Raw genomic sequence first — 27,462 nt, forward strand, 5'->3', positions numbered from 1 at the left:
TTTAGCACAGGAGTTTCACATTGGCCATAAGCTTGTGAAGTGGGTATGTGGGCAAAATACAATCAACCCAACAAATAAATCAGTTCAAGAAGACATGCCATAAGAGATGTCAAATGGGTAACATAATTCTAACAGTTAAAAGATACTAAGCAGGTAGCATACCATATCACCAAAGCAGCTATAATGAATTAGACAGTATGAAGATCAGAACGATGGAATACAGCAGAGTCTTCAGCAAACACCAAGATACACCAGCAGAGGGAGCGTTGGAGGCTGCACCTGAAACACACACAACAAAACCCATTGTTGTATTGAATATAGTGACCAAATGTAAAAGAACTAACTAACAGATTTGTTTCAGTCTCTTTGTCTATCCTATTCAATTCAAATGTCTTATTGCATTGATTAAACAAAGATCTGTCTTTCAAAAATTGTGAAAGATATTTAACATCTTGAGCCTGTGTATTACCTGTTTTATTAGAGTGGAGAACCTGACTTTTGCTCTCCCACTTTTTATTAACATGAAAAATTGTCTTCCAGTGTAAATAGCTGCATGAGAATGAGTTTAATAAAATCATCCTGATTTTTGATGCTGAGACTAGCCAAAACACAGAAAGCAGATTTATAATGAGGTTTGACCATCTCTGTCCCCCTGGGCTAGACTAGACAGGCCAAGTTTTTCTCGATCACATGCAGCTGCATGGCATTTTTCATGCAGTGCCTATTATACAGAATATATATATTTTTTTTTTTTTTAATTAAATGTGCCTTTGTGATGGATTTGTTTAATTTATTTCAGAATTCTGCCTTACAGTATGTAGGAATGCATGAAGACATTTATCTTACTAAGATCTCTAGCTAGGACTGAATTAGGATAATTTATTAGCATAATGCCTGAATCTATGACCATTATTTAGCACAATAACAGACCCTATCAGACTATTTGATGATCTACAATACAAGAATCATGAGTAAAGTCAAGTAAACTTTACATTTTCTCTTAACAGTGTAAAAGGTGAGCAAAACAGTCATGTTTCATGAGTCTAAACTGTAATTTAGACACTTTACTGCAAGCTTCACTCAACATGCTTACAGGCAGTCACATTCCTCAACCGTCTTTCTAAGGGCTAATGCCTAAAGTGGCCTTATTGGTACTTAACTTTCTAAACATTTTGCTCTCTAATAGCTCTGTAGTTACACATAAATAACATATAAAAACACTACTGATGATTTAGTCACTGTTACAGATGTTCAGCCTATGTAACACATGAGTATCAACTTCAGTTTTGCCTAATGTAATTACACAAGCTTATCTCCTACATAAGGAACTTTCTTGTAGTGTAATGTTAAAGTTACAATATTAAGTAAGTGGACAGTTCCTGTGTAGTTGTTATGTAGGTACTGTGTAATAATGGAGAGGTAATATAGAAATTGCTTTGGAGGTAATGCACCACATTTAATTAATGTCATAAAAATTACATTTCAAGATAAGGGAACTGCTGTACTGTCACATATACATACAACATGGTTTAAAGTTGAAACTGGTTACAATGTCACAGCACTAGCACCATAAATGCTAGCTAAAAGTTAGATAAGCTTGCAGATACAGTGTAAGTAATGTCTTAATGTAAGTTATTACATACTTCCTTTTACAGCTAAAAAATCTCCTAAAAATGCTGTCCCAGTCTGATTACAAATGTGATTACATATATGCTATTGCCATTGTGTAATTACATGAGAGAATAGGCTGATACAACTATTAAGATACACTTGTGTAATTACATGAGGCAAAACTGAAGTTGATACACATGTGTAATTAAATAAGGTGTACTTCTGTAATCCATCTGTAACAGTGACTAAATCTTTAGTAGTTACATTGTTGTTGTATATGTTGTTCACATGTAAGCACACAGTTATTAGAGACACTTAATATAAAGTGGGACCTTTAGCTGTTTTACACTGTTAAACATATGTATGTCAACTGTTTTCTAGCAAATTCAATTAGCTATAAATTGATGAGTACAGAACACGTCATTTTTTATCCCTTCACTGACTTTTGTAAGTCCAGTTGTTTTAATAAGTCCAGACAGCAGGTCAGGGATGTCATTCATTGGCACCTGCTGAGCCACAAGTCTCTGCCTCTGAACAGGAGTTAAAAACTGCACCTGTGCACTTTGCAATCAGGATCCTCCTCTTTTTCTCTTTCCGAGCAGTTGTCCTACCATCAGGTAGTTCAGAGTTTAGCAGAGCATTAAGACCTCCCCCCATGAGTAGTTGCACTGGATTATAGCCATTTTGCAGCAGTGTGGCTCTAAGGAAGCAGAGCTATTGGTCTACAGTGTTCTTCAGACGAGACTTTACAGTTTTTACGGTACACTCAGTCTCACCATTGCTTGGGGAAACTTAGGGCTGCTTGTAATGTGGCAGAACCCATAGGATTCAGCAAAGGTTGCAAAGGCTAGCCCAAAGAACTGGGGCCAATTGCCGGTCACCAGGGTCTCCGGAATTCCATGCCATGCAAATATAGATTTAAAATCATAATCATATTCACGTACCTGGAAGGAGTTAAATGGGCATCCTCCACATGGAGTAGTAATCCACTGCTAGCAGGTAGGTTTTTGCATTCCAAAGCATAGACAAGTCTGATCCTAACTCCTGCCAAGGTCAGTAAAGTAAGTGAGGCAGCATCAGTGGTTCTGATGCTCCGTGATGCATGTTCTGCAGTTGTGCAGCATTTTATTTAGCTGCTGGCTGGGCCTGGCCACCATACTGTTTGACGTGCCCACTCTCTGTAATTCACCAGCCCTTGGTGACCTTTATGCAGTTTGACTAGAATTTCATTTCTCATTAAGGGAGGGATGACAAGCCTTGTTCCTTTCAGTATAAGGCCATCTTGTACTGTGAGAAATACACGTTCTGGCCAGAATTGTTTCAAAGCAGATTCACTACTCAGGCCATTCATCAGTGCACAACTCTGGACATAGCTCTGGAAAACACACTTTCTCTCTTGAGTTACTTTCTTAGGTGGCCAAGCTAGGTAAAACTCACTGGCAGATTTTACATGATGCAGTCTACATATATACAACCCCAATTCCAAAAAAGTTGGGATGCCGTGTAAAATGCTAATAAATATAAATGAAAGCAGAATGCAATGATTTGCAAATCTCAGACCCATATTTTATTCACAATAGGACATAGAACACATATCAGATGTTGAAAGTGAGACATTTGACCATTTCATAAAAAACATTAACTCATTTAGAACTTGATGGCTGCGACACATCTCAAAAAAGTTGGGACAGGGTCACGTCAACCATTGTGTAGCATCCCCTCTTCTTCTAAGAACAGTCTGTAAATGTCTGGGAAGTAAGGAGATCAGTTGCTGGAGTTTTGTGATAGGAATGTTGTCCCATTCTTGAATGTTGTCCCATTCTTGGTGTGGGATTCTAGCTGCTCATCAGTACTGGGTCTTCTTTGCTGGATTTTTCATTTCATGATGAATGCTTTCTGTTGGTGAAAGGTCTGGACTGCAGGCAGGCCAGTTCAGCACCCAGACTCTTCTTTTGCGAAACCATGCTGTTGTGATGGATGCAGTGTGTGGTTTAGCACTGTTTGCGGAAATATGCAAGACCTTCCCTGAAAGAGACGCTGTCTGGATGGGAGCATATGTTGTTCTAAAACCTCTATATACTGCTCAGCATTGATAGAGCCTTTCCAGATGTGTAAGCTGCCCATGCCACAGGCAGTAATGCAACCCCATACCATCAGAGATGCAGGCCTTTGGACTGTGTGCTGATAATAAGCTGGATGGTCCTTCTCCTTTTGAGTTCATAGGACACAATGTCTGTGGTTTCCAAAAAGAATTTCAAATTTTTGACAATTTTTGACATTTGATGACAAAAAAAGTTTTCCATTTTGCCTCAGTCCATTTTAAAAGTGCTTTGGCCCAGAGAAGATGGCGCCGTTTCTGGATCATGTTAACATATGGCTTCTTCTTTGCATGACACAGCTTTTTCTTGCATTTGTGGATTGCACGGCGAACTGTGTTCACAGACTATGATTTCTGGAAGTGTTCCTGAGCCCATGCAATGATTTCCAATAAAAAATCATGCCTGTTTTTAATGCAGTGCCTTTTTTACACAGGTAGGTTAAGGTAGTGTTAGGAGTCTCGCCCAAGGACTTTTATTGGTATAGTGCATAGTGCTTGCCCAGGCAGGGGATTGAACCCCAGTCTACAGCACAGAAGGCAGAGGTGTTACTCACTACACCAAACCAACCACATTTACATTTTACACAGTATCCCAACTTTTTTGTGATTGGGGTTGTATATTTGTCTTCTAGGAACTCTGTATACAAGGGAGAAGGGCATTTAATTTTTGTACTCTAAGACGGCTCAACAGATGTTTATGGTCTCTTTCCAGCTGAAAGTGCTTGTCAACAAGGAAATCCTGGGATCTTTCACATGCCCATGTTAGACATACGCCTCTACCTGGGTATGTGAATACATTTGCATCCATTTGCTCTGTCTGAGTAAGTGACCATGACACTGGCCACTGGTTTGCATTCTTCTTTCCACCTTTGGAGAGGAACTGCTCCTAAACCATAAGAGACCTTGCAGAGACCTTGCAATCCCTGTTTGGCTCATAAATGGCCAGCACAGGTGCAGATGCCTCTTTCAGTGTTTGGAAAGCTTTGACCTGTTCAGTGACCCAAACCCAGCTGTTCTGACCTTGTATAGTGGATCAAGAAGTTCTTTGACTTTTTCAGCCAACTGAAGAATGATTTTTTTTATATTTAGGCACAGAGGCAATGCCACAGGGCAGCCTCCTGAAAAGGGAGTGGACAAAGGGTGTTATGAGTATTGTATAGTATGTACTTCTCCCGACATACTGAGTCATTACACTCGGTGAGATCTGTGCATATCCTCACAGAGCTGGACTTTCTGGGAATACAACTACACCTGCATACCAATCTGTTGGGTCTCCTACTTTGTTGATTACTCCTAGCCTTTCCACATGTGGCAGTTTGTCTTTGACTTTAACGGTAAAGGGATTTTTCTGGGAGTCTTAAAAGAAAAAGGAACAGCCCTTCGTTTCATCTTGAAGAGCACGTGACTGACAAACCTCACCAAGCCCACTGCATAGCTTTGGATTGCGTGTTTTTAATGTCTCAATGTCAATATTGCCTAGATGTGCAACCAACCCAAACTTTGAGATAGTTGGTCAGCCTAGTAGGCCAATATGCAGGTTTCTAATTATATACTTGTCTCCCATAGCAGGCAGGTGACACTGACAACAACTAATAGAAACCAACCTGGTCCTAGCAGAGGCCTCGCTGCATCCTTGAGAACAGGTAGGTCTGAGCTACTGAAGATTTCTTTAAACAGGTCTTGACAGGTCTTGGTCTAACTGCATGCATTCAGACAGTCACGTATCTGTTAGCCCCATTAAAAGTATCACAAATTAGCTCTTTATGCAACACTCCATGAATACAATATTCAGCCAAGGCATACAAAGCTTTGTGATAAAAGAATCAACTGTTTCATTCTCCCCCTGTTTGCACATGTTGAACCTCTGGCTTGTAAATGACATTTTTCTTGCCAAGGAAATGAGCATAGATGCCATTGTGCACATCGCTGTTCTTTTTTTCCTTTGAGCTTCAATTAGGGGTAAGCTACACAAAACATCATCACCCATGAATTAAATTCATTAGGTTCTTAACAGAGCATTTGTGCAGATTACTTGCAATCCTGAACTGGATGAACTGTTAAATCCATTTCTCCCAATCCTGGCTGGATGCTGAATGCAGATGCTGCTGCTTGTGCTGCTTATAGGAAAGTGAGAATTTGCAAGAGACAGACACAGCTCAACCACTCAGTACTGTGTTACTGCACCTGTTACTAGAGATTCTGTTGTTTCCTTAAGATGATTGCATTGCTTTGTTTAATCACGTGTTTAGTGCCACCTAAATCAAAAGCTTAAATCTCTCCCACTACTTCAGGTGATTTTGTTGGCAGTGTTTGTGTCTGTATGTATCTGTGTACACACCTTTATCAGCACAGAGTCGTTTAAGTTCTCCCATCTCCAAATCATCCTTCTTCAAGCTGACTGGGTTGCTATGGTTACAGATGATGGTGCTGCCACTGACAGACAGGGAAAGGGTGATGCCTCCAGGTGATGTCACTTCCTTCTCCTCACAGGTTTCATTATAACAGCTGGAACTGATAGAGAGGTCATGACCTCTACAGGTGAGAGTGATGTTACAGGCGTCTCCGTTTAGCTGGTGAGTCAGGACTGGAGCCTCCACTGGATCTGAGGTAGAAGATATACAGACACATCACTGTAATGCTGACAGTCAGTCAATGATAAATCATTCATCACAGATAAGAAATCATTTAAAGCTGGTGACTGTAGCGGTTTTCATCTTTCAAAGTAGCTGAGGTCCTTTTCAACACTGGTGATGGTCTTGATATTAGATCTCAGAAACAAATGAGTAGAAAAAAAAAACAGCAACTGAATTTTTAGTGTTTAAAATCAAGCTGGTGGATTGAGGGTCAACGTTAAACTATGTTTTCTTGGAACGTTATAGTTAAAATCAAAAGCTGATTAAATAAACAGGTCACTCATGCTGAAGATATTACACTGACCTAGTTTCAGTATTGCTGTTAAAAGAAAATTCCAATGATTTCTCAAAATTTCTGCATAAATAAATCATTCATTAAATAGACATTCACTGTGAGCTGATGGGAAATACGCTGTTCTAGAGGAACTTTGGTTGGAATGTTGGTGATAGGAACCAGACATCCAAAGCAGTTAATGCCTCTAAAGGCTGCCTCACACAAAATGGTTACAAATACATTATGTTTTATTATAGTTTTGAGATAAGGTCTTGGCCCTTTAGGCCAATATTCACACCTGACTCACAGTTGACTTTCACACACACCATCAAAAAAAGTAGCCAAAGAAATTTTATTTTTCAGATGTACTAATATTTTACTATAATCAGCATTCAGTGGTTGTTTTGGATAGTTGTGGCTATATTTGTGTTGTAGACGTCATGACGCCTCATCCTTATCATCAGCACTAAAAAGAAATTGGGTGAGTTTCTGTACAATACGCCATTTCACACTTAAAAACTTTGTTTAAATCTCAACAACTGAGTTATGCTGAATTTTTAATAAATCTGTGATATTACCCTTTATTCAGGCCATTTGCAAAAACAGCTGACTCCTTATAGTCACAAGACTTTTCTTTAAGTGAGTCATCAGCTTGTCAAGGGGGAGTGTCTAAAGTAGCCTACAGAGTGGATGAAAGTGGATGCGAATTAAAAGAGTGTGTTATACACAAGAAAGCATAACCAGCATGCAGGTCTTTTCACTGTCATTTCTTTCAGCATTTGACACTGCCTTTGTATTTGAAAATAATGTTTTAAAAATGTATTTTATCTACATTAATCTTTTAATATGGAGAAAGACATGAACAATATGTAAATAGATGGAATCACAGAGCCAATAAAATCTTTGAATAACAGAAATCATTACAAAAGATCCAAAACAGTTAGGTATTGTAGGATATATCCTATTTCAGGTACAATAGGTTTAATTTATTTGGGTATGTGTCTCATGATAGCAAGTGGAAATCCAATGAGAATGAAAAGAAATACATTTCACTCTATTTTATTTTTTTCACTTTGATTGGATTAACATTTGGGATAATTGCATTCTTTCAAAGCTAACAATTTACATATATTTTAAAATGGGTGTATTCAATTAATATCAAATTCATTTGTTTTCCTAACATGTAAAAGAGCCATGTTAAAGGGCCAGTTTAGGCACAATTTAGTGCCTGCCTTACTTTCTTCATTACTTTATATCAGAGGCGAAGACCACAGACAGAGAGCTTATATCCTACATTTTTCTTGCATTTCAATTTTTTTTCCTTAAGGTTCGACTGATGATGTTCATGTAGGGTTGCAAAAACACTTGTAATTCATCTTCACATGGCCATTTTCCTTATAAGTAAACAAACACTGTTTATTACTGTTACTTTAAGACTGTTATATGAAAATGAGCTTTGTTCTGATTGGCTGCTCTGTTTTGTGTCTCAAACAAAAACTTCACTGTTAATGGGTGGAGCTAAACTGCTGTAGGATGAATAGGTGGATATAGCCAAATGCACTGGGTTTTGTGACATCACAAAAACAAAGCATTCAAAATGGGCTGTTTTATAAAGTTCCTTTATCGACTGTATGGACTGATGAGTGAATGATACATTTTGAAACCTTACATGACCTGGATGGCTTTCTTTCTGAGCAGCGCTCAGTTAAAAAAATCAACTTGAAGCAGACAAGTAGCTTACAGGAGAGTGCACTTTGCGTTTTTAGCCTTCAGAGAAACTCAATATAGCACATGATTAAATAAAGAATAGATAAAATTACGCCATCTTAATAACAGCAGTGTTGTGTCAGGACTGCATATTTCCTCTCACTGACTGATTTTCTATAAGACTTACCCAACACAGAGAGTCTGTGCTCAGCAACAACTACACTCCCTGCAACAGATGCTTGTGCTTCATACAGTCCACTATCAGTCTTCTGTAAGTTCTTCAGTGTCAGACTGTAGGTTTCCTCATTGAACTCCACTCTGCCTTCACCAGAATACTGTTTAGTTTTTTTAGTTGTTTTATAATATTTTATAATATTATCATCTCCATTCAAAACCCAGGATAACATAACAAACTCAGGTACAGGATCCTGTATGTCCAGTTGAACAGAGCTGCCAACCAATCTGTACACATCACTGGACACTGTAAAGAGAGAGGAAAAAAAGAGAAAATATAAGAATTATTTTTGTTACATTGTGATTGTTCCTTTATTCTTGGTTGCACTGTGGCATGTTAAAGACTAATACAAACTTAATACATACAATAATACATACAGTGAAGGCAAGCATGTGTTCAGACACTTTTGTTTTTGTTATTTAATATACAGTCATATGTCTGTTAATTATCTGTTTTTATGTCTGTTTTATTGATTTTCTAAGTGACAGTAAGTTACATATCCTCTACAGAGAACACACAGTTCTGCACATTTTAATGCACAATTACTGTTACTTTGAGAATTTACCATATTGGATTTTTTTGTAGTGTTTGTGTACTTTTGTACCTATCTTACTTTTTTTTTTTAAAAATAAATCCTTGTTTATGTTTATGAATACGTACCTTTTTTTTTAATTAAGTCCTTAAGTAAGAGGACATTATGTGTGTAAATTGGAAGTGAATGTTAAAGAGCAAAAATGTGTGTAGATTCCTTGTGTACATTATGTGTTTAATGATTATGGTTGATGAAACTTGCTTTTAATTTATTTATTTAGTTCACCAGTGACATTAAAAATGTCTACATATGTCATATGTTGTACACCAGGGGCATGGGTATGTAAGGAGCTGGGGCTCAGCTATGTATCCTCACCCGTTTTAATCTGTAAAATGTGCAGTTGCTACTTTTTTATTTAATATGAGGATTTACACATCAACAAAATGTGCGGCAATTTAACAATGTTGACTGGCATGCCCAACAAAACCATTAAAAAAAAAAAAAAATGGAAGAATGAAAAACTGTTTGTAACAGAAACATGAAAGCAGAGAAGTTATCTCCATCTATAGTTTTAACATACTTTAAAAATGCAGAATAGTCATTCAGTAAAACACTTATTTATTAAAACCAATTAAGAAACAATATTTTAAATCTAAAATATGATGCAGAATTCTATCTTTGTAATTTTTTGTGTGTCCGGATAACTGTTGATGGAGGTCTGCAACCGAGTGCATAGGGTCCAAGAAAATATGAGTAATAATAATATATCTCTCTCCCATTCAAGTTTCAAGTTTATTTATCATTTGCACATGTCAGGACATTTATGCATTAAAATGCTTGTGGTGAGGCTCAGGTAATCACTCTACAGAAAGTAAATAAGTAAAAGTAAAATATAAAAAACAAACTGAAATATATTAAATATACACACAATATAGAGACAATATACATTATAGAGTGACTCAGTGTTATTGTTCTTTAAAGTGACTTAGTGTTAAAGTGTTATTGTTCATATCAGAGATGATATTATATAATAATAATGCTGACAAAGTGACTGAGTGAAATGGTAGTTGGGGAAGGACCCACAGCTTCACAGCTTGTTCAGAAGCCTGACAGCCTGTGGGTAGAAACTGTTCATTAGCCTGGTTGTTCTAGCCTGTATTCTGCGAAATCTCCTGCCTGATGGCAGGATGGTGAACAGGCCGTGTGCTGGGTGACGCTGTCTGACCGGATCTCTTTGATTTTCCTCAGGCAGCGGGAGTAATAGATGTCCTGTAAGGCTGGTAGTTTGTTACCTCTGATGGCTTCTGCCATCCTAACCACTCTTTTAAGGGCCTTGCATTCGTGGGCGGTGCAGCTGCTGTACCAAACAGTGATGCATCCTGTGAGGATGCTCTCTATGGTGCATCTGTAGAGTTGGTGAGGAGGCAGACTAAACTTCCTGAGCCTACGCAGGAAGAAGAAATGCTGACGGGCAGATCTCACAGTAGTATTGGTGTGGAGGGACCAGGTGAGGTCATCAGTGAGGTGTACACTGAGGAACTTCACACTGCTGACTCTCTCCACTTCTCTTCATTGATGAATAGGGCAGAGTGACCACCCCTCTGCAGCTTCCTGTAGTTCATGATTATCTCCTTTGTTTTGCTGATGTTGAGACAGAGATTGCTGTCACGGCACCACTCTGACAGAGCACCAACCTCGTCTCTGTAGGCTGTTTCATCTCCATCAGTGATGAGTGTGGAAGAGAAGCTGTACCCAACTTTCACCACCTGGGGTCTGCTCGTCAGGAAGTCCAGTATCCAGTTGCAGAGATGAGAGTTCAAACCCAAGTCTGTGAGCTTAGGACTGAGTTTGGCAGGGATGACTGTGTTGAATGCTGAGCTGTAATCTATGAACAGCATTCTTGCATATGTGTTCTTCCTGACCAGGTGTGTGAGAGCAGTGTGTATTGTTAACTCTCTCTTTCTGCCACTATCTCTTTCTTTGAGGTGGTATTTGAAAAATAAATAAATAAATAAGAGACGCACAAATATTTACGTAATACAAATAACTAATCACTTCACAAATGTTTTTGGGATTCACAAACACATTTTTCCTGTCTTACTTTGTGAAATCGGTTGTGTTTATTTGTAGATCACTCCAAGTGCATTTACATCATACAGCACATGTTCAATCTACCTGCATTCATTTGTGGATTTCTGAAACTGTTCACAGGCACATCAGTTGTTTTTTTTTGGCTGGGTATACTCCAGCCAATCAGAATTTAACACAGCCTTTTAGTAATGCCCACATTACCTTGAACAATCACAGCAAGCATGTACTTAACAAAATAGCTCAAGCCTTACAGAGCCTTGGGAACAGAGTATTGTGCAGCTTCAGAGTGATTTGGAATCATCAAAGAATCATGCATTTCTTAGAGAGTTTATAAGGAGCAAACACGAAAAATCGTTCTTCATTTCCTTTTACTGCTAACTTTAGCTTCACATTGTTAAAGTTTTTCATGTAGGAAAAGGAAAACATGTTGTTCCTGTCAGTGTATTTTGAACTCTCTTTGCAACTTGCTCATTGGCAATCACCAGTTATTAACATTAGCTAAATAGACACCTAGAGCTCTGTGACGGCAAAACAACCAATCATTGACAAGTGATCACATTTGCATAGACACTAATAATATGATTGATAAATCAATGTGAATAAATATCTTTATTTATTTTTTTTATTTCTACTGTCCCATTAGATTTTGAGAGGAACCAATAAGGTAACTTAGATAATCACATGTGAAAACTTATCACAGGTGAGTGTTATAGCCTGCTGTGTTAAATGTTAGTCTGCATGTTAGCTGCGACTTTATCTAGTTGTTTTAAAGATAGGTTATCTGCCGGTTTTAGTACTTGTCTGTATTACTTGTCTGAGTGTTATGCTTCTAGACTACCTTTTACTTTCAATGTCATAATGGAACTAGTCTAGTCTATGGATATGCTTCAAAATGTAGGGCCTCAAAACTAAAGCAGAAAACACTGTTCTCACACTGAAACAAGTCTGACGTTTTTTTTTTTTTGTTTGTTTGTTTTGGATGTTGATAGCTACTTAAGAATTTTAAAGTAGTTCAGAACTACAGAGTAAAAAAGCTGATACAAGTTCTACATACCTAAAACCAGCATCACATTATGTCCTTATCTATTTTAGTGATCAAGAAAATCTGATTAAGAAAACTGTCAGGTAAAACCTAAGAATTTATTATACTAGCATTACATGTCTACCAAACTTTCACAATCACAATTTTACAGATTTAAGTATCTGTCAATAAATATCAAACTTTGAATTGAGACATGATTATTCTGGGAGCCATGGGCAAGCAATCTCATGGATTGGTTTATTTATGTATGTATGTATGTATGTATTTATTTATTAATTTATTTATGTTAGATCATGTACCTACACATAGCTGACAGCCATTCTGCCACAGTCCCTTCCATCTTCTGTGCATCAGAAAAAATTGGGTATCCCGCAAGGTAATTTTACAAAATTCATGAATGTTACAAAATTAATGTTACTAAATATGATAGAAAGATTCCAAAATCCTGCTCCTGGTAGCCCACAGCACTGTACAGTTTCAACACTACGTTTTAATGAGTTGGAGAGCTGGATCAGGTGTATTGAGTCAAGGAACCAACCTTTAACATCAGCAAGGATATGCAGCTCTTGCGGAGGATCTTTGTCTAGCACCATTTTGTGATGGTTGTGGTTCAAGTCATCTGATAATTACCAGGTTCAGTAGGTGTGTTTGAGCAGAGAAATCACCAAACTGTGCTTGACTGTCATATCCAGAGCCAGAGTTGTCCTGAAATAAACCAATTGCTAGAGTGCATCCACTTTTATGGCCCATTTTACTTGTGTGTGTGTGTGTGTGCATAAATCTGTGACTTCAGTACTGGTAGAAGTACATACAACCACATTTCCTAAAAAAATTGGGATGCTGCATAAAATGTAAATAAATACAGAATGCAATCATGTGCTAATAAAAATAGTACAAAAACAACATATCAAATGTTGAAACAGAATTTCTTTCAAAAATATATGCCCATTTTAAATTTGATGCCAGCAACATGTTTCATAATAGTTGGGACAGAGGCAACAAAAGACTGGCAAAGCTGTGTAATGCAAAAGGTTATTCGGCAATAGGTCAGTAACATGACTGGGTATAAAAAGAGCATCTCAGAAAGGTTGAGCCTTTCAGAAGTGAAGATGGGGAGGGTCTCACCACCCAAATAGTGCATCAATTCAAGAATAACATTACTCAATGTAAAAAAAAGCAAAGAACTTGGGGATTTCATCATCTAAGACACATAATGGATCAGAGAATCCAGAGAAAAATCTCTCTATGCAAGGGACAAGGCTGAAAACCAGAATTGGCTGACAGTGATCATCAGGCCCTAAGGCACCAATGCATTAAAAACAGACAGATGATTCTGTACTGGAAATCACTGCATAGGCTCAGAAACACTTCTGAAAACCACTGACTGTAAACACAGTTCATGGCTGCATCCGCAAATGCAAGTTAAAACTTTGCTATGAAAAGAAACCATACATAAACAGGATCCAGAAACACATCTGGGGTCGAACCCATTTAAGACAAACTGAGGCGGAAAAGTGTCCTCTCGTCCAACAAATCAAAAATTTAAATTCATTTTGAATTCATAGTCCTCTGGGCTAAAGAGGAGAGGGACCATCCAGCTTGTAATCAGAGCACAGTTCAAAAGCCAGCACCCATGGTGGTATAGAGTTCTATCAGTGATGGGTGACTTGCACATATGTTAAGGCACCATTAATGCTAAACAATATATACAGGTTTTGGAGCAACATATGCTGCCATTCAGATGACGTCTTTTTCAGGGAAGGCCTCACTTATTTCAGCAAGACAATGCCAAATCACATTCTGCAGTTATTACAACAGCATGGCTCCATAGTAAAAGAGTCCGGGTACTTAACTGGCCTGCCTGCAATCCAGACCTGTCACCCACTGAAAAATATGACAAAGTAGACCCTGAACTGATGAGCAACTGAAATCCTTTATCCAGAATGGGAAAACATTCACTTTTAAAACTACAGCAATTGGTCTCCTCAGTTTCCAAATGCTTACAGACTTGTTAAAAGAAGAAGTGATGTAGTGATGTGGTAAACATGGCCCAACTTTTTTGAGATGTGTTACTGGCATCAGTTTGAAATAGATGTATGTTTTTGAGAAAACATTAAAATTTCTCAGTTTTAGCATATGTTGGCTTTGTACTATTTTCAATTAAATATAGTGTTTTGCAAATCATTGCATTCTGTTTTTATTTACATTTTTGCACAGCATCCCAACTTTTTTGGAAATGGGGATGTATATTGACGTTCTGACAAAAAAATGTAATGACTGACTTGATAGAATGACTAAAACTTCTCATAGAATTGTGAACCCTTTTACCACTGTGACTATTAAGAGACAAAAACTGTGTCCATAAAACACCTTGTCCACTAGTACCTGTATCTAAATCTTTATGTTGTGCAGGGTTAGTACTCAACATATTGAGTACTTCCTGGCCCTGAAGAGTGTTATCTAGTAGCTTACTCCAAGTATGACATGATTTTAGCAAGATTTTACTTTAAACAATACTGTCATTGAAAGTAGTACAGATCTAGACATGCATTTATACAGAAATATCCTTACATCTAACCCAGGTACAAATATATTTGACATAACATACAGGAAGAAAGACCATTGCTATGAACTCTATCAGATCCTACCACTTAACAGTGAACTAGTACTCTTGGCAGGATTGAGCATGTATGTGTATGACCAAGGTGTAATATGCCATGTTGCATCACAGGGGGGACTACAGACTCAGAGCAACCTCACAAAACTTTCTAAAGGCTTTTTTTTTTTTGGAAACAGTTTTCAGATAAACTGATACACATTCTTCTTTAATTAATTATCTATTATCTACCAAGGTGACATGTTAACATTTCCTTAAAGGAAAACATAAGATATTTGGATGCAATTGACTCACTGCATATTTTTGTGATAAAAAGAGAATAAAAAAACATCCTAGACATGTGAATGTAATGTATATCAGGAATGAACAAATGCACCACTTCTCTATTTGATGTGTACATGTGCAGTACCCTGTTGCTGTACTACTTACAGGCCGCTTACAGATCTACTTATCTCAGTTTGAATCTTATAAAAAAAAACTCTTTAAACAGGAAATGTGCACATGAACACAGCAACTTAAAATAGAAAAAATGGTTAACTTTCAGCCCAAACAAGTCCAGATACAGGAAGCCAAAGAGTCTTGCAGCAAGCCTTTAGCCTTTAAAGCCTTTAAACTTCTTTTCTGCACCTTAACCTGCAAATTAGAGTACAAACAACCTCAAAATACCCAAAGTTTCTTCAAAAAATTCTAAATAATTAAATTTTTTAGATGCAAACAAAATTATTATTCGTATTTTTGTACCTGTAAAGAGATTTAGCACAAAGCCTTACAATATTTTCAACTTCAAAATCACAACTGAAGTTGAACTATCAGATTAGTTAACGTCAGTGACTTTCTCAGCCCTACACAGTTGGCTGTGTGTCTTAGCTATGGCTGGTAGTGAGTGTTTGCTGCTTTCGCCTGTTGTATTTTAATTAAGAGCTCTGTTTTGGGTTCAGCTGTAGCTTTACCTCCCTCACTGTTCATCGTCTAAGCTAAAATATTAACCCTTTACCTTACACACTTTAATAAATGTGAGCAAAAGAGTATACTGACAACTTCACACAACAGTACTAAAACATAGCTGGTCAGCCATGTTTGTTCATAACCTCCTTTACAGCCATTTATATGGTAAACTAATTTTCACAAACAAATGGGGGCAACATATGTTTAAAAACAAATTCTCCTGCTCTCCCTCCAAACTGGCCCTGCTTCTCTATCATAGTAGCTTGTGACACAGGGTTACCGAAACTCAGGGCTGAGAAGGATACATCCAGAGAGAAGAACTACCACTGTAATGTCTTCCAGGTTTCTCAAACACTAGAGGGCGCTCCTGAGTGAGTCCAAAATGAATGTGTTAAGATGGAGCATTTGTGCAAAATCCTAGTTTATAAATGCTTAAACATTTTTAGGAATGTAAGGAACACATTCATTTCCTGAACACAGAACAGCATAAAATATTTTAACACCACTGTTATATTTTTGAGTGCTTTTGAACTTTTGAAGTTATAGGAGTTTAGAACAGCGCCGCATGTACGTTCAAGATGAAGTAAAGTTCTGGGCAAGTGAAACTATTTTAACTTTGTTTTTAGCTGTTTAGCTCCATTCACCTCCATTCATTGAGGACTCCCTCGTGGGTGCCGTCTGGTGTTTTGCAGTCCTATTTTTGATACAATGGGGGAAATAGGAAGAGGTCAGGCTCCTCATAAACTGGATCTGATACATCGGTGCATTCTCAGAATTCGGCCGAAAGAAGGTTGCATTTCAAGGATCCTCCACGTTCTTTTGAAATGGAATGGTGTTTATGACATATGCGGCCAAGAAATGGAAGCTTTGAAGGTCGCAGCCCCATAAATGAGACGCAGCGACAAGCCAAGTGCAGTACTATAGGACAGGGCCACGACAAGACTGCCAACATCAGGGTCAGGCTATGATACCAGCCGTGACTAGGGGGCCTGGGTGTCGTGCCAGGAGATCTGCTAGGTGCAGCTCCCAGAAGTTCATTTCCCAGAAGCCCTAGCGATAATCAGTGCTGACCGGTTGCACCTGGGGAACGCTGCATAAAAGCTGGCACAAACAGCAGCTCAGGGTTACATCTTTGAAGAGGGGTAACTGGTACGGTACTTCAGCCAAGGTGGGTAGAAAGACTGACAGACAGAAAGAAAGACAGACAGAAAGAAAGAAAAGATAAAAGGACGAGCACTGAAGGCAAAGAAAAAAGGCAAAAGAAAAGAAAAGAAAAGAACGAGATCAAAAGGAAAAGACAATCTCAAGGCAGGTTGGTGAGCTGGACTCACCCTTATGCCCTTTCGAGCTTGAGGGTGTTTTTTTTTGTTCTTTTTAGTTTCCCTTTTTAAAGAAGTTCCTTTGTTTGAGCACGCTGACCTTAAACACCCAAAAGCTCTGCGCTTGGGCCCTCCACAACCACCCCCCCCCAACACCTGCCCCCTCCACACCGCACACACAGTTTCCCCTCCCTCCAATCACTGCTCAGCAACCATTGCTAGCTGTAGCTTGTACATTTATTTTCATCAAGAGATGAGCCTGTGTGACTTTTAAAATACAACCAATACAATGACAGAGGATGGGGAGGTGTTTTCTACCAATCTCCAAAACCAAAAATAAGCTTTGAACATGTCAGCTTCGGGTTCATCTGTGTAGTAAACCTGTGTGGTTTCCAAACACACGTTTTCCTCCGTTAGCGAGTCATTTCATTTTGATTACATCTGTAGTTGGTAATATGAGCCAGTCTGGCTGGATAATAAGCAGTGTGACTCCATGCAAGAGCCTAAAAAGCGATGTTGAGCGTATTATTCAGCTGAGTTACTGCACATTTATTATCCACATTATGCAGAAAGTCATGATCAGCAGAGAGAACTGGTGTGGCTTCAATGTGGCACTGAGTGCAGCATCATTTGGTCAAATTTCTTTCATTTTGCTGTTTAGAATCGTATAGAAGAAATGTCAATGGGTAGGTCCTCCCAGAAAGGCTGCACTGCGTTTTGCAATGAAGATTTATTATTTTTTTTTTTTATTCAATCAGTACGAAAAAGGCTTTACAAATACATTCATATTAACAGAATAAGAGCTTACATAAAACTAACCACGGGCTAAAGACGCAAGACAGTAATATTCAAAGTACAAATTTCATAATGAGCACATGTTGAGCATTTTTACACATGGATTTTAAGGAAAGCCAATTCATTTTGGAATGCAAACCAACTGGGAGAGTTTTTAAAAATTCTGCATTTATGTATGTAGTATTTAGCCAAAATTAATATTGTTCACTAAAAATTCTGTCTTAGAATTAGCTCTGGCAGTGTACTGGAAAAATTTGCCAAAGCAGTACGTCATCCGGGTATCTTTGGCGTACTGGAGAAATTCATGTTGGTCACACCCTGCATAGTCCATATTATTCTGGGCAGAATCAGTATGCAAGCAGTATGTAGAAGGCTATTTTGAACACAGCCAACGTTTGGTTTTGGTTGGATTCACTTTAATGGGAGTGGGCAGGGTTAAAAGTTGTACTGCAGCCAGCCACCAGAGGGCGTCAGAGACTTTACTGGCTTTACTTTTTATCCCTTGTAGTGCAGCCCACTCTTATACACAGTCTATGGGCTGGATTACACCCAGTGGAAAAAAAAAAACACATTTGTGGATTGATGTGCATGAAGCTGGCATGAGAACTGATCCAGAAATCCACAAATGAATGCAAGCAGATTGAGCGTGTGCTGTGTGATGTGTATGCACTTGGAGCGATCCACAAATGAATGCAACTGATTTTACAAATAAATGAGTTGGGGGAAAAAACATCTTTGTGAACCCCAAACACATTTCTGAAGATATTTGTGAAGTACAAAATATTTGTGCATCTAATATTATTTATTTGTGGACCTCACTTTGGTGAATTATCTACTATGTATTTGTGAAAATTTTTTTTTTTTATTTTTCAAATTATGAAACAAATATCACCTCATATTTTGACATTTAGACTCTGGGTCACATGCAACCAACTATGTGAAATGTCTTTGCAGCATTTCTGTTTTGGGCCAAAAGTGGCCCAAATGCAACCAGCCACGTTCAAGGTTCATCATGGCATTCAGACTCTGGGCTACATGCTTGATTCACAAGTTGGCCAGATTGGGCTGCTGGAAATTTTAAATTTAATTGGTTATCCTAGTGTTTGAGAGGTGGGCCAGCTCTGACAGTGGTGGTTTAAAGGTGACTAAGATGCTGTCCTCTCACAACTGTAACACACAGCTGTATTATTAAGTATTGCATAATAATAATTATAATTGTTCTTATTATAATTGTTAGTATACTAATATTTTATTAGTGTTTTTATTTTTAATGACACTTTTAGATAAAGTATTTCATTTTTTACTCAGCAGGAGTGAATAAATATTGAGGTTCTTGTAACTGCATCTGGCCCACTGCTGGACAGTCATTCAATGTGGTAGGTGGGTCTCTAATGCTGGATGTGGCCCAGGTTTATATCAGCATTGATATAGTTCTGAGTTGCTGAGTCAAACAGTGTTCACACTATTGTGGCAAAATGTTTTTGCACATGTCTCAGACCTTCACTTTTAATGGAGCTGCAGTTTGCCATGTATTTTGTAAAAATACGTCTTAGTTTTCTGATAAGTAACCATGTTTTTATCTATTACAAACATTACAAACATTAAAAAATGTTCTTGCTAATGACACATCAATATCTTAATTGATGTTAGCTGTCATTTCAGCTGAAGGAAAAAAACAGAAGGGGGAAAGTGGAGCTGCTGAGGTCCAGGTAAGCCATTTAAACTGTAAATATATTTACTCTGCTATCATAGAAATATGGAAAAAAGATACCTAGTTAGCTACACCATGTTTTTAAACGAGAAATATAATACAAGCAAGTTGTTGCACACTTGTATTACTCGGCGAACTTCATTTCATTCTGCCATCCAAGACTGATGTGGCTGATTTTGAGATGTAGCTCAGGGATGGCCATTCCAAATCACTAAATTTCTTCTTTTTTAACCATTAAAATCATGGTATTTTTACTTCAGCTCTGCCTTATTGCTTCTCCATAGGATATGAAACAAATAATAATAATAATAATAATAATAATAATAATGATGATGATGATGATGATGATGGTGATGTCACGGAACTAGTTCCTAATTAAAATGCATAATTTGGCTGAATTACCAAATCATAACAAACATGATTATGACCAGAATGAGGAAAGAAAGGGGCCAGAACGGAGTGAATTAGAATGCTTATTGTAGTTATGTTTACAGTTACAATTACATTAGTAATGGTTTAAGAACTTCTGTTGATTATTTCAAAGCAGAGCATTTTCAATCTACATGTATAATAAATGAATACATTAATTATGAGATAATTATGACTTATAAAACACATTTATGAAATCAAGACAAATCCTGAAAACATTAAAGAGCTTTCAAGCCAGTTCATTAGGTGTACCTATGTATGTAATAGCATGTTGCTCAGTCTTTGGCCTTCAGAACCCATCGGACCTGTGTTTGCTTGCACAGTTCTTGTCATTGTTCTTTCCCCTCTGATCCACAAACTGTTTAGCCACAGAATTATCCCCTACCTGATGTTAAAAACTCCTGTCCTCATGATGTACTGTATATCATTAATTATTGTGAAACTGGTGTTGTATCAAACGAACTGGCAACTTAGTGTGTAGAAGCCACAGTTATTAGGAAATATGAACATTTTTTTCTTTACAGTGGCTGAAAAATCAATGGCTTCAACAAGCAATGACGTTGAAAAGCTGGCTTTTCGACAGTTTGCCTTAGCATCAGACAAGGGTGGCAGTCGCAAGAATTGTGCAGTTGCTACCAGTCAAGTTCAGCCAAGTGAAGTACACTAAGAGGAGGATGGGTCCCCCTTCTGAGTCTTGGTTCCTCTCAAGGTTTCTTCCCCTTGCTGTTAGGGAAGTTTTCCTTGCCACTGTCACCACTGGCTTGCTCCTGGGGGCTTGGACCCAGATTTTTCTTTTTCTGTACTGTTGATTGTTGCCAACATTCATTTAATGTTGACAGAACAATAAAATAAATAGCCTGGAGATGAGACGGGGTGTGTGGAGAACAACTTAGAAAACAAAAGCTAAAATATGTTAAAATAAAGCATTTACTGGGGCACATTTGGGCCAGATCAGGGCCAGAGTAGTTTTGCTATCAGGGAATGAAGGCCAAGTTGGGGCTGTGATCTAGCCCAAATGATACTTAAAACAAGGCTTATTGAAGGCTGAGTTGTCACTGATCTGGCACAAATTATATCTAAAACTTGGTTTAATGAAGACTGAAATGTGGCTTTGATCTGGTACAAATTATATTTAAAAGATGACTTCATGAAGGCTGAGTTATGGCTATGATCTGGCTCAATTCTGGCCCATATCACCCCAGAGTTATAGTATAATTCATGTTGCGTTGTGGCCGTGTACCCGAATCTGGATGAAGTCATTGCGGTCATTCCACTGCGGTATGTGGCCGGATGAAAGTAATAAGTGTGAGTCAGAACTGGTCCATGACTCATTTGCTAAGCACTACCATGCTCATTATTCCAAAACAAGATGGTAAAACGAATCATAAAAGAGCACTGTATCTACTTGGCTAAGATTAATTAGCAAGTCAGCTAACAGTATCTTTACATTAATGTTGTAGTACAGGAGTCCAAAACAAACAGTCTTTTATCTGCATCAGAGGTCTCACAGTACCAGACTGTGGGTCTGTCATGTGTCTGATTCATTCATCACACACCAGGAGATACAGTGAGTCAGAATTAAAATATGACCAGAATAATCAATCTAATCCACTGAGAGTTAACTGCTTTCCAATCCCAGCACTTCAGCAAAAACAGAGATGCTAACTCTATCATAATAGGAGTTCCATGCAATTCTATTGTTAATGCAAGTTTATTTAATTAAATTCAACACTGAAAGGTTTATCAAACACATTATTATACTGTAGTAACAGTATTAATACATAAAACCAATGTCATCGTCTTCATCTTTAGCAGTAGTAGTGGTTTGTGGTGATAGAAGACTTGCTAATAAGCAATGACTAATATGTGCCTAAATAAGTGCATAAATGAGGTTAAAATTCATTACTGAATGAAAATATGGGACATTTTTCCTACATTTTTTCTACAGGCTTCTCTTGTAGAAGAACACCTGGATAATGGCCCCTAGGTCATTTGAGTTTGAGAAGCCTGCTCTATGTGTTTTATTTTTAATAAAATCTGTTCACTGTCAGTTGTGAATTTAATTGATCCTTTCACTGATGGCTCAACTGGACAAATAATGTTTTCATTTCATAATATAAATAGATGTCGGTTGTTTGGTGTCTATTCATTTGACTTGGTGGTGATTCAAAATAAGTTTTAGAGACAAAGGGACAGAGAGGAATCTCACCATCATTTACTTCTAAAAGTTACAATACAAAGTTGGACTAAGATTATATGATAATAATAATTAATCATATTTTCAGGCCATATATTACTTACTATCGACTCTTACCTAATGTGATAAAGGTATAGTATTAGTTATTACTATAAATCATGCATTATGAATTAAGAAATTCACAGTTCTTTTTAAAGACTCGCTGTTGAAGTGCCTATTCAATGAAAGAGCATTTGCCTGTATGCACGTTTTCCACATGATCTTCATCAACACTACATTGGTGTTGGAAATGGGAGGTGGTCACCGAGTTTGAAGAAATTGAACAGTGCATCAATGAACTTGAAGGTGGATGATGAAGAAGACATAGTCTGGAGGAAGAGGGTACCAAGCACAACACCTGTCTGCTCCCAGACAGCTTAGAGCATGACAGCTGGTTGGGGAACACAGCAAAGGAAACCGAGGCTCGGCAGAGGTGTGTATGTATATTTCTATATGCACACGGACACAAGATAAGAAGCAAGCAGACTGGTCTACTGAATACTGTAGTATTTTAGCAGTTGTCTCATTTGCAGGCTGATGTGCAAATTGGTTCACACTGACAAATATGAAGATGTGTGTTAGCCGTTTAAGGTTTCTGATCAAAACAAGCACATCAGTGTCACAATTCAGTATAGTGTGGTGTGGTGCCTCACACTTCCTCTGAGGATACCCATTTCAGTAAATAATTATAGAGCATATGAACTTCTTCCTGTAAAGTTCCTGAATAGTTACCTATTAACTATGAAACAGTACCCAGTACTACAACCTCAGTGGATGTCAAATTTTTTTTCCACCTTAATAATGAAAAAACTGAAATACTGATACGTGATATTAAAACTCAGAGAAAAATGCTTTATGAGAAGCTCAGTTCTTTAGCTTTGTATACTAAACCTGAAGTATGAAACCTGGGTGTGATCTTGGACTCTGAGCTTTGATTAAACCCGCATGTAAAACACAATCACCACAGTAGATTTTCACCATTTCATAGAAATATTGCTGATATTGTTGAAATATCTTTTCTGTCTCAGAGCGATGCAGAGAAACTTGTTCATGCATTTGTTACAATTAGAGTTGATCACTGTAATGCTCGTCTTACTGGACTTCCTAAGAAACTAATACATCCTTTACAACTTGTACAAAATGCAGCAGCGCGCCAAAAACAAACAAAAAAAAGAGCGATCACTCCCATTTTGACAGAACTGCACATGGTACCTGTATCTTTCAGGATAGATTTTAAAGTTCTCCTACTGGTTTTTAAGGCTGTAAATGATGTTGAAGCTCCACTTCCATCACAGAATGTCTGTCTGTTTATGTTCCAGCATGTGATCTTAGATCTGATGATGCTGACCTTCTACAAATAGCTTCTGTAAACATGGAGAGGCCTCGTTCAGTTAATCTGCCTCTAAGCTGTGGAACTTCCACCTTTTATTAGACAGACAAGCTCAGTGCTCACTTTTAAGAAACATTTGAAAATGTATCTCTTTAACATAGCATTTAATTAAAACATCTCTTTGGTTTTTCCTTTAAACTTTTGTTATTGTCTTGTCTGTTACTGTAAAACATTATCACCTGTCTGTAAAGCACTTTGAGCTGCCACCAGAATGAAAAGTGCTCTGTAAATAAAAATTAATTATTATTATTACTGCAAAGTGTTACTGGCAATAAAACCTTATAAACAATAAATTATAGTAGTTACGTACACTTTTTAAAATAAGTTTTAAACTTGTGAAACTGCAAGTAATACAATGTCTTTTTCAGTGTGACAGTTTCAGGATGAGCTAGTTAACTAAAACAAATGACCATGATGGTTGGAATAACAAGATATGTAACATGCATAAAATGCACTCAGTCTCACCTTTGGAGTAAGAATAACGTTCAAACAAACAAACAAAAACTAATGTGAAAGAATCTGTGGATGACAGTAACAACTGCAAGGAATGACAGAATGCTTTTCCCAAGTGCTACGATATTTACAGGACAGGCTCCACCTGACTGCACTGATTAACACTCACTTTCCCAATATGCTTTGGAAATAACAGCTATTTACTGTAAAATCCAACCTCTTTGACAAGAAGCGGGACGTGTATAACCAAAAATGCACTCTTTTCACAGCACTCTGCTGTATTTAAGGAAAACAGTAGTTTACTGCAGAATTGTAATAGTTTTTAATTGATTAACTAAAAGTTTTTAATTGTGTGTTTATATAAATGGATAATCAAAACTGAATTGCATTCAACAAAGTTTCTCTTTTTCTCTCTAACAGCTTGTTATCTACCCAGCTCACGTCTTTCTCTCTCTTCACACACACATGCGCACACATCCCCGTGCTGGTTCTTAGCCCCCCCCTCTCCAATCAGCGTCCATAGCAAAAATGAACCAAGTGCAATAGATGCTGGAGAACACGTTACCCAAAACTATCAAGCCAAAACATTTACTGAACACACTACACTACCCCCACCCTCCCCTAACATAAATCCTCACCACCAAGGAAGCACAAAGTCTTTAAACCGAACTGAGGGCCAGCCCCTTCTCCTGAATCATACTGGGGTAGGGGACTCCCTTGGTACTGAAAGATGAAAACCAAGAAAACTCATGGGGGAGCAGCATTTTGTGCCTGCAGAGGGAAACTGTACTCTATACACAACTTCATCTAGCCACTCAAGCATCTAGCATGGCCCCACCCTGCCCTTCTTCCTTTTCAGGCTGTAGACTCATTCAAGCTACCCCACTATGAAGTACCATCCATGCATGTGCAGCTCACATCTCTCTCCATAACAAAAGTGAACAATGTGCAATAGATGCTGGAGAACACATAACCAAAACAGTGAGAATCTGAATCTGAATATCTGGATAGCTTGCAACACAGAGCTAAGTGTAAGAAATATTTGTTAATTGTCTGAGTAAACTCGTAAACAATGTAACAGTGTGCCTGCAATTATTGTTAAGATGTGGGGGTCCATGACTCTTTCTATATTGTTAGCATAAGCTTATCATTTCTAAATGTGAGGGCAAAAGTCATTTCATAAATACAGCTGGTTATAAGTTTAAGAAGTAAAGGTCATTTCATTTTCAGTCCAATTGCAAACAATTGAGGTGTCACAGATTTAAAGGGGCACTCTGGTCAAAATGAAAAATGTAACCATGACTACAACTATTGTAAACATGCATACTCAGTCCTACGCCGGTGCCACAATCGTCCTGCGAGCAACATTGTCCAAATTGAGGACAAGGTAAACCCTCTTCTTATGATGTATCTTGAAGGTGGGAGTAACTTTTGAAAAACTACAAACAATTTAGGGTGGATACATGATGGCAGATGGCTTGAAGTGTCTGTTTTTCTGCTGGTAGGCTAATACAGAAGGAAGTCAGATGGCTAATGTTACTGCTAGGAAGCCAAATATCATGTACATTTATTAGCTACTACATCAGCGCATATTCATCACCATGGGCAGATTCCCAATGGTTGAATAACATATTTGCACAATGCATGCTGAGTACAGTGATGACAGAACATTAATCAACAAAGGGATAATACTGTGGTGTCAGAGCATGCGTATGTTTGGTTTAGTTTAGCTATTCTTTTGTTGTCAGGACTCTTATTTTGAAGGGCATTACTTTGCATATGGTAGCAAAGCTTTAGTAGCCTAGCGAGCTAACAGAGTGAGCCTGGCCTGCAAACAACATGGGCTAGCCTGAGCCTTAGCGACATCTTTTCCCGTTTTTTTGTATGCCGTTTCTGAGTTACACAAAAAAGCAGAGCTATGGACCAGCAGCCAGTTGCACTTGTGTACTTGAACAGTGTTGCCCACCAGGTTTTGGAACACATCTCATTTCCGAACATAAAATAGGATTATGTGTAAATTTTAAGTAATAACTTAACATAGTTTCAACGTAGCTTTAATTGGTGCAACTGGTTAAATTCTGATAGCTCGTAAACTTGAATGTAGTGACAGTTTACGTTCAAACTAGGCTACGATCAAACTTACATTCAGCTGGTGCAACTGGCTGCAGATCTTGTACCTGTCTGAGTTCTTTGGAGAAATCCCCCATGCTATAATATATTGTGGATTTTATCATGACAAATAAATCAGACTAGAGTGATTTATTTGTCATGATAAAATCCACAATATAGGCCTGAATGCCCCTTTAAAGGCATGGTTTACCAAAAATCTAATCTACAGAGTTTTCCCCTTATTCCAAACATAATTGATTGGCCAAAACAAGTTTGGTGTCTTAAGCTTGCTTCTTTAGTGTTGCACTGAAGATACAAGGATGATATAATAGATTGTAGCTGTGTCAACCAGAAGGATTGAAGCCTTCATTACTTATTAGCTACATTAGTGTCATTGCTCCATTAAAGTTCATGAACATGTCTTTGCTGATCAACTATGTTTAGGTAATTGTAAGGCACTGAGAAACCCCTTAACTGGTCATTACAAGAGTCTATGAGAATCTTATGACCAAACCTGCCTGATCTCAGTTTCATGACCTAAGTGTCATACAACTTAAGGGTCAAACTGTAAAAGCCCCCATGTGCCTGATATGTTTGAAAAGGGTGGCGGGAACCTCACGTGATTTCCCGTTTACACCCTTGACATAACTCAAGTTCGAGAAGCTGTTGTCGATGTTGAGGGAGGACAGTTTTAAATTTGTCAATATTACCTTAATACGCCTTGAGCTTTATATGATATATAGTTAGGTAATTTAGTAAGCTTTCCATTTCAAGCGTTTACAGAAATTACAGTGTAAAAAGTTCAATTATGAAGAAAAACATTCTTCAGCTTTTGTAATAAAGCCTTTGACTTTTAATACTGTTTACTACAACAAACTAGGCCCTACTAACTTCATAATATATATATATATATATATATATATAATACCTCCATGACGGCAGCAAGGGTAAATGATAGACCATGATTGCTTCATCCATGACATTAAAAATGATTAAGAGGATTACTGGATATAGTACAGCTGAACCTCTATAATGTGACAGGCAGTAATCAAGTTTAGAATGTTTTCTTACCTGTAAGTGAGACCAAGTTGAAGAGAACAAAGATCAGCTCCGTTTTCACCGCCATTGTGTAAGGAAGTGTCTGAATCAAGGAAGTAAGTTGTATGATGCAAGCACAAGTTAAAACACCATAGTTAACTAGACTTGAAAAAGCAACAAATAAAGGAAGAAAAATG

General features: G+C 37.8%; 1 protein-coding gene across 1 annotated transcript; it reads right to left on the bottom strand.

The window, feature by feature from the left end:
• Positions 1–27,462, bottom strand: LOC118801072 (SLAM family member 9-like). The gene is made up of 4 exons (XM_036561261.1): positions 27,299–27,462; positions 8,511–8,804; positions 6,048–6,311; positions 1–279 (listed from the first exon to the last, which is right to left on the bottom strand). Exons 1-4 carry the CDS (start codon positions 27,351–27,353, stop codon positions 179–181), a joined length of 714 nt encoding a protein of 237 aa, XP_036417154.1. The 5' UTR covers positions 27,354–27,462; the 3' UTR covers positions 1–178.

Source organism: Colossoma macropomum, unplaced genomic scaffold, assembly GCF_904425465.1.
Source record: "Colossoma macropomum unplaced genomic scaffold, Colossoma_macropomum, whole genome shotgun sequence".
NCBI lineage: Eukaryota > Metazoa > Chordata > Actinopteri > Characiformes > Serrasalmidae > Colossoma > Colossoma macropomum.

What these genes read in the sequence shown, in the direction of transcription:
- LOC118801072 (XM_036561261.1), bottom strand. Translation starts at nt 27,353, where the DNA reads ATGGCGGTGAAAACGGAGCTGATCTTTGTTCTCTTCAACTTGGTCTCA. An exon ending in CAACTTGGTCTCACTTACAG is followed by an intron (nt 8,805 to 27,298) that starts GTAAGAAAACAT and finishes CTCTCTTTACAG; the next exon opens with TGTCCAGTGATGTGTACAGA. An exon ending in GCACAGACTCTCTGTGTTGG is followed by an intron (nt 6,312 to 8,510) that starts GTAAGTCTTATA and finishes CTTCTACCTCAG; the next exon opens with ATCCAGTGGAGGCTCCAGTC.